Source organism: Carcharodon carcharias, chromosome 16, assembly GCF_017639515.1.
Source record: "Carcharodon carcharias isolate sCarCar2 chromosome 16, sCarCar2.pri, whole genome shotgun sequence".
Classification (NCBI taxonomy): Eukaryota; Metazoa; Chordata; class Chondrichthyes; order Lamniformes; family Lamnidae; genus Carcharodon; species Carcharodon carcharias.
Window position 1 is genome coordinate 72,118,792 of NC_054482.1, and position 8,856 is coordinate 72,127,647.

The window sequence follows — 8,856 nt, forward strand, 5'->3', positions numbered from 1 at the left end:
CTCACATTCCTACCTAGCTTTGTGTCATCAGCAAATTTTGAAATATATTTTATTCCCACTTCCAAATCACTCGTATAGATTGTGAACAGCTGTGGCCCCAGCACACTAGTCACAGCCTGCCATCCTGAGAATGGGCCGCTTATTCCTCACCTCTGTTTTCTGTTTGTTAGCCAATTCTCAATCTCCCAATCCCTATTTTTTTTTACTAATCTCCTGCATGGTATCTTATCAAAAGCCTTCTGAAAATCCCAATGCACCATATCTATTGTTGCTTCTTTACCCATGCCAGAGGTAACATCATCAAAAATAATCCCAACAGGTTAGTCAAACTTGTGGAAGAACATTCCAGTCAGCGAGCAGGGGCGGGGCCCGCTCACCGACACGTAAAATGACACGCGGTGACATTGGGTGGGCGTCATTTAGATTTTCAGTTCGGGCTGTGTGCCCGCCGAACTGTCAAAGGCCTATTAAGACCTGTTAAAAACTAATTAAAACAGTTAAATGAGCTGCCTGTCCAACCTTAAGGTTGGCGGGCTAGTGAAGAGCCCAGGCAGCCTTCGCATTTTTCATGAAACCTCATCCACGGGCAGCATAAGGTTTCATGAAGTGTTTTTAAATTCAATAAAAATTATTTTTAAAATTCATTGACATGTCCCAGCTCATGTGACACTGTCACATGAGGGGACATGTTTTAAAAGTTTTTTTCCCCTTTATTTAAATTTTAAAACCTCAAACTGATCTCCCTGAGGCACCTCTGTGCCTCAGGGAGATTTCTGCGGTCTTTCATGTGCATGCGCGAAAGAGCACAGGCCCCAACTCAGGGAATCCCCCCCCGGCCCGCACAGGGAGCACTTCTGGGCGAATGTCACACTCGGTTGGCCTTAATTGGCCCACCCAAGTAAAATGGCAGTGTGGACCCAATCGGATTTGTGCTCACTTCCGCCTGCCCCCACACAACCCCCCGATAGGGAGGAAAATTCAGCCCATGATTTCCCTTTCATAGATCCATGTTGACTCTGCCCAATCATATCATTGTTTTCTAAGTGTCCAGCTATCACATCCTTTTAAATAGATTGTAAAATTTTCACTACTACTGACATCAAACTAACAGGTCTATAGTTCTCTGTTTTCTCTCACCCTCCCTTCTTAATGAGTGGGGTTATATTTTCTACTTTCCAGCCTGTAGGAACCTTTCCAGATTCTATAGAATTCTGAAGTTGAACCACCAATGCACCCACCATCTCTATAGCCACCTCCTTCAACACTCTGGGATGTAATTCATCTGGTCCAGGTGATTTATCAACTTTCACTCCAATTAATGTTTCAAGTACCACCTCTTCATTAATACTAATTGCTTTCAGTTCCTCATTTTCACAGGTTCCTTGGTCACCTAATATTTCTAGGAGATTTTCTATATCTTCCTCTGTGAAGACAGACATAAAGTAATTTCTCCGCTGTTTCCCCATTCTCCATTATAAATTTTCCTGCCTCCGCCTCCAATGGACCCACATTTGTCTTTGCTAATCTTTTCCTTTTCACATACCTAAATAAGCTTTTACTGTCCACCTTTATGTTTCTCCCTAGCTTGCATTCATTTTCTCTTTTCCTTTTCTTCATCAGTTTCTTGGTCCTCCTATGCTGGATTCTAAGTTGCTGTCAATCCTCAGGCATACCACTTTTTCTGGCAACTTTATAATCCATTTCCTTTGACCTAATGCAATCTTTAACTTCTTTTGTTAGCCACAGTTGATTCACCTTTCCTGTTGGGTTTTTCTGTCTTAAATGAATGAATGTTTGTTTGAGACCATGTAATACTTATTTAAATATCAGCCATTGCCTGGCTAAAATCAAATCTTTAATATATTTTACCAATCCTCCATAGCCAACTTGCCCCTCATACCTTCATAGTTTGCTTAGTTCAGATTTAAGACCCTAGTTTCAGAATGAATGATATCATTTTCAAACTTAATGTAAAATTCTGTCAAATTATGGTCACTGTTTCCTAAAGGCTTTTTTACAGCAAGGTTATTAATTCGCCCTTTCTCATCATATAATACTAAATCTAAAGTAACCCAATCTCTCGTTGGTTTTTCAACGTACTGCCCCAGAAACCCAACTCATACACACTCTAGGAATTCATCCTCCATAGCATTAATGCTAATTAAGTTCACCCGGTCTATATGTAAATTGAAGTCACCCATTATCACTGTATTACCCATGTTACATGCAGCCCTAATTTCCTGATTTATACCATGTCTAAGATTACTGGTAAAGATGGGGTCTTATAAACAACTCTCACCAATGTTTGCTGCCCCTTGCTGTTTCTTAGCTCCACCCAAATTGATTCTACATCTTGATCCTTTGATCTAAGATCCTCTCTCACTAATGTATTGATCTCATCCCTTATTAACACCCCACCTCTTTTTTCTTTTTGCCTATCCTTCCTAAATGACAAATATCCTTTAATATTCAGTTCCCAGTCTTGGTCACCATGTAACCACACATCTCCACAACAGCAATTAAATCACATTTAGTTCTATTTGTGCCTTCAAATCATCTACCTTATTGCGAGTGCTGCATGCATTCAGATAGAGTGCCTTTAATTTTGCCTTTTTAATATTATTCCGTATTCTGATCCTATTTGATGCTTGCCTTTGCTTCATCGGCCTTCTAATTTCGCTTGCTACTTTTCTGTTGCCTGTTACCGGTTTTGCTTCCCTCCAATCTGAGTTCCCTCTCAGGTTCCCATTCCCCTGCCAATCTAGTTTAAACCCTCACCAACAGCACCATTGAGCCTCCCTTCGAGGATGTTATTCCAGTCCTGCTAAGGTGCAACCCATCCATCTTGAACAGATCCCATCTGCCCAGAACCAGTCCCAATGCTGCAGAAATCTGATGCCCTCCCATCTACACCAATTCTTCAGCCACATGTTCAATCGCTCAATCCTCCTATTCCTATGCTCATTAGCATGTGGGACTGGGAGTAATCCTGAGATTGCTGCTTTTGTGGTCCTGCTTTTTAATATCTTTCCTAACTCCCTAAAATCTGCTCTCAGGACCTCATACTTCGACCTACCTATTTCATTGGTACCAATGTGGACCATAGTCTCTAGATGTTAACTCTCCCCCTGCGGCTGTTCTCTGAAATCCTTGACCCTGCCACCAGGGAGGCAACGTACCATCTGGAGTCATGTCTACAGCGCAGAAATGCTTGTACGTTCCCCTAACTAACAACTCCCCTATCATTGTTCCAGAATCACTTCATCCAATTCACAGTTGTGGGGATACGGAGCCTATCCTGACAGGCCATGGGCAATAGGTGAGGTACACCCTTAGGTGGCATGCACCTAACCTACAGCGTAACCATCTCCCTAAACATACTATCCATGTGATTCTCAGCCTCGCAGATGCACCACAGTGACTCCAGCTTCCATTTAAATTCTGAAACTCAGAGCTCAAGCTTCTGCAGCCAGTGACGCTTAATGCAGATGTGTTTGTCTGGGACACGTGGTGCGCCCAAGACTTCCCACATGCCACAGGTTGCACATCCAACTTGGCCAAGCTGCCTTACCATACCTTAACTTTGCAATCTATTTATTATAAGTAGAATAACTTACCAGTTACTTACTAATCAGCTTCTTTTCCTGTACTGAAGTACAAACCAAATACTGGAGGCTGTAAAAGGTAGAAAAAAATGGAGCATCTCCTTCCCCACTTTACTGAACTCCTTCACTTAGCAAACTCCCAGCTTCTCATTCCGCTCAAACTTCACTCGTGAGTTTAACAAGTTGTGTACTGAAAACTGGTAGATGTCCCCTGTAGCAGTCCAAAAAGAGCCAATGACAGAGAAGTTAATGGCTTTGGTGACTTTGAGCGCCATTGGCTAAGCAGTGGCCAGGAATACCAGGCAGCCAGCCTGCTTGGAGAAGTGCAGTCTGCTGATAAACTATCACAGATAAATCAAAGAAATCAACTCTTGGCCTGCATATCCTTTGTGCTGAGTATGGCATCCTATGAGCAGTACCCCAGTACTGCTTGTGCTAGATGTTGAAACGGCGCTTACTGCTGCTACTTCTCTTCCATCTGTTCATTCAAGCGAAACTGGCAATTAATGCATCCATGATAAGGAGATTAAAATTTACTGAGGTATGTAAGGCAAAAAGAAAATCATAAAGCTGCAAACTGGATGCTGGAAATTCCAAGCAGCACAATGGCACACAGATTCTCTGGGTTATGTGGGGCTAAATGCCCCTTCAAATGCTGCTTTGTGGTTCTGAAAGAGCAATTCTTCAAGTTTTACTGGCAAGTTGGGTGGGACTTCCATGATTTAGCATTAAAAAGACATTGGGGCCTGAATTACGTCATAAGACCCTGCTTTACATGTATTCATAAGAACTCCATTTGCATCTGGCAAGCACTCGGCCAATAGCTGTGCAATTAAAATGACAGCTAGAAGGAATGGAACAGTAAGCTCTCTGTCGCAATCAAATTGTCCTCATACCGGTCTCACCTGGCAGGCAAGATTAAACTCATCCCTTTAATTATAAAGTACAGGCTTTTTTACACCAGCCATTTAGCAATGAAAAATTGGATCCACATTCAATGAAAAAAGTGCCTTATTGTACAGTGGACAGATGCATTTAATATTCAGTGCATTAATGCTATCTATAAAAATAAAAAAGCCAGACCAAGATGAAAGTCTGACTGAGAAAGTACTGGTTACTAGATTACATCCTTTGGAAGTTCTAGACCTCTTGCTCAAAATGGACCATTTAGCAGGAGTTCCACTGAATGAGTTGCCATCTCTGTGAAACATTAACCCAAGGACCTCCTTCTCTTTTCAGGCTGGACAATTTGCTTAATATGGCCTATGGCGTAAAGAGGTAATTAGAACTCCACAGACTGCCAGATGTCCATTTTGGCACAGATTGTTAATTTATTTTGACTAACTTTTTTAATTTCTTTCACCAGCATGTCAGACTTTTGTTTCAGACTTCAGTTCTTTTGGTTCTTTAAAAAAAAAGACCCATAACTCTTTTGTTTACACACTTCTTTAATTTGCAGGTTGTTCTATTTAGTTGATTCAGGTGCAACAGCTACAAATGATATGGTACCAAAAATGCTGGAGAGCAAGTACATTGGCTACTGCTGCTGATTGAGCTTAAAGGAAAAGATGACTGCAGTAACCCCATGTCTCATAGTCAATGAGAAACAAACATGCAGCAATCTACCATGTGTATACCCTGAATACATTTATTTCTTATAAAGTGTATTACTTATTGGAAATGTTAGAGAATTTTTCATAAACTCTTCAGTTGAATAAAAAAAACTGTGTGCACCTTTATCACAATGTTTGGAGTTTTTACAGTTCTATTCTTTTCCCAATGTTTTCTGCTTTATTCGCAAGACCAGATTACATTGTGATTTATTAGGGCTTCAAATGCAGTTTGAATTTTACTTTTAAGGCTAGACTGAGACCTATTTTTAAAAAGGACTATACAAATAATGGGGAGGGGTATTAGAACAGAAGTAATCAACTATTGTTTATTTTAAAACAGATTTAAGCTGTTGTATTTATCACATATGCAATAATTCTGCAATGTATATGAATTACACACAAACTGCAAGATTAAATATTTGTATGTGGAAAAGCTGAATTTGAAGTCCCAACAAAGTAAAATAATTTTTCTCAGAATGACTGCTGATTTTCAAATACTTTCCTGAAAAATAATTCAAATAGAAAAGTGTAAAAATGAAATTCTGTTTATGGACTGATTAGATAAATGTAGGAAAATATGCACAAATAAGTTGTAACGAACAGTTAATAAAATATTCTATAAAAATTGAGTAACGAGATAATTATTATATTAAATGTTAGCCCTAGTTTGTTAAAGGTTGATATAATATTATGTTAGAAGCATGTCCAAAATGCTAAATTCATCAATTATTGATTGATCTAATCTCAAATATCCAAAGTAGCAGCTTTCTTTGTTTGACAGATTCTCACCAATCACAATTGATGGCATGACCAGCCTTGTTGGGATGAATATTCCTGGACACACTGGAACAGGCTGGTGTATCTTTGTCTACAACCTTTCCCCTGACTCAGATGAAAGTGTTCTCTGGCAGCTGTTTGGACCATTTGGAGCCGTAAACAATGTCAAGGTCATTCGTGATTTTAGCACAAATAAATGCAAGGGATTTGGGTTTGTCACCATGACAAACTATGATGAGGCAGCCATGGCAATTGCAAGCCTAAATGGATACCGCTTGGGTGATAGAGTTCTGCAAGTATCATTTAAAACCAACAAAACCCACAAATCCTGAAGTGCAGATATAGTGTTACATTCAAGAACAAATTGAACTTTAAACGGCTTATATTAAAAATGGACTTCATAAGCCAGTGTTGCCTAAGTATTAACATAGGATATCCTGTGATGAAACAGGAAATGATTTTATAATGCTAGAAGACTTTGATGCATTGAATGTTCTTTCATAGCTGTTGTTGTTCAAAATATACATAGATAAAATGTGCAGGAATTTTTACCCAGCCTGCTACTTTTTCTACCTTCTTTGAAGGTGGACCTTTTTAAGTCACCCAATCACATTAAAAGATAAGAAAAAATTGACATTTTTAAAGAAAAACTTCTCAAAAAGAATACACCTAAATTGGTTTGTTAAAACAGCCACTCTTACCCCACCGCCCCCATCCCCAACACCCTGTTGAAAGAAACAGATCTGTTGAAGCGCTTTTGCAGATGTTTTAGTTATTCCCTTTTCTTTGTATCATGTAAACATGGAATTATTTCCTGGTTGGGAAGGGGAAAAGGGGACACCTGATGACATGACTTAACTTAAACAATGTTGCCAAAGAGATGGTCTCTTTGCTGAAAATGGGTTTCAAAAGATCTATTTTTATAAAAAAAAAGGAGAATTTTTACAGGATCTGGATTTGAAAAAAAGTATTTTGACTGGCAAATATGGGGGATAAAGGACAACTTTGTCATGTTCATACTGTACTGGTACTTTTTAGGATCAAGATGTATGTTTTAAATTGGGATATAGATTGTTTTTTGAACGATGGGAAAAAACAGATGATGTTCATATCTTTCATAAAGTAATAATAGGGAGTGATCTCCCCAGGCACACAGTTCCCCACAGTCAAAACCCAAAAGCAAGGAGATTAGTTGCTAGAGAGTTTTTTTAAGTCATCAGTAACGGCCGAGCAATATCATTAAAATTGCTGAAATTTTTTCCTAAAATAAATGTAAAAGCTTCCTTCGTTGAAGCAGTAGGTAGGTGCTAATGAAATTACATATCTTGAACTCTAAATAAGAACTTGTTTTACCTGAACTGATGTTACTTGTTTGTGTTGAATTTGTTAAAGACTTTGATTCCATTTTAGCCCTTGATATTCCATTTTGGCAAACAGAACACTATTGGCATTGTTTAATCAAATCATTTATTTATTTTGTTGCTGACCTGATGCATATTGCCAAACTGAATTTAGCTTGTTAGTTATTTGTTTATTTTATCTATGGAAAGATGTTTCTTAAGTTTGTGTCTTGTATATAAAGATTGATTTGTTTTTATTTATAAGTTGTAAGAACCTGGTTTAATTGTTAATATGACAAAATGGTTCCGGGTGATACTAAGTGAAACTTAAGTATCTAAATATTTACTTGTGCAGAAGTAACAAAATATTGTTTAATATATTGTCATGTTGGTTGTGAATATTTTTTCTTCATATTAGGGATGGACATATTGCTTTTATTTTCCATTACGCAGAGAGGAAAATTGAGCTACGGGAACAAAATGGCTGAGGGAGGGCTCTCCTTAGTCCAGTGCACTGATAACTTTAGTATGTTGTGCTTTGTAAGAGTAAAAAGGTCATGCTCTTCCCTGGGTACTAGAAAAGTAACTTGCTATGCATAATATAGTTGATAGTTAAATTTGCTATTGCTTTTGTCTTGTTAATCTTTTCAATAAAGTTGTCTTAATAGTACTGTTGTTATGGTTAATGTGCTTATTTTGTGCATTTTCCATGCTAAACCCACTAACTGCATGTAAAGGAAATAATTTTACATTGAAGGTGGTTTATGGTGAGCAAGTGTGTAAGAATGCATCATATAATTTATCACTAAAAATGCTAGACTAAAATTTAACAGAACCCTCATGCAATGTTCAGGGATTATATTATATTACCATCTGCTGTGAATGAGCTGAATTGCTGGGAGAGTTTGCTGCATTTACTAAGCATTAGTGGGGAAGGCATGTAAAATTTTCTCTACAATGTGTTTGTTTAATTGGAATATTTCTAGGACCAGGCAGTAAAATATACACTTCAATAATTATGAATGACTTAATGTTAGCATAGCTAATTTAGATTATTTCTGAAAACAGCTGTAAATGTTTTTTCATAAAGCTGTTGTGTTGGATTATTTGTACTTTTCATGTCAAACAATAAACTGAAGTGTGCAGAATCTTGTGCTCTGGATGCTGTGTTTCTATGTTCTCACATTGTTTCAGCGTTAGGTTTGTGGATAATCTTACCTTAACTGAACCTAAATAACAGTTGTACAGCTGGCAGCTTCAGGGAATTTTCTATACCCTTTTCTAAGAAGATTTAGCGTACTGTGTAAAGCTTACTACTTCTTTGCCTCATTCCCCTCCCTCCCATATTAGAATAATATATAGATATCAGGAGTGGAGTCAAATTGGATTTTTGGCTGGCAGAATGCACCAGATTCCTGATGCTTACAAGAGTGAAGAAGTTGCTGTAATTTTGAGGCCTCATTCCTGGTTATTTCGTGATTGGAATGCCAGGACACATGGGCAGATCATATATGGCGCAGG

General features: G+C 38.2%; 1 protein-coding gene across 8 annotated transcripts in view; it reads left to right on the forward strand.

The window, feature by feature from the left end:
- The window catches only part of elavl4 (ELAV like neuron-specific RNA binding protein 4), a 129,278-nt gene extending 120,795 nt beyond the window's left edge, over nt 1-8,483 (forward strand). For 5 of the 8 annotated variants that reach the window (XM_041208734.1, XM_041208735.1, XM_041208738.1 and 2 more), the window contains 2 exons: nt 4,845-4,883; nt 6,000-8,483. In XM_041208734.1, the coding sequence (XP_041064668.1) occupies nt 4,845-4,883; nt 6,000-6,327 (367 nt within the window). In that variant the 3' untranslated portion in view covers nt 6,328-8,483. The remainder of the gene's footprint in view (nt 1-4,844; nt 4,884-5,999) is intronic. The other 3 variants (XM_041208737.1, XM_041208740.1, XM_041208741.1) reach the window with 1 other exon arrangement.
- Nucleotides 8,484-8,856: the final 373 nt, after the last annotated feature.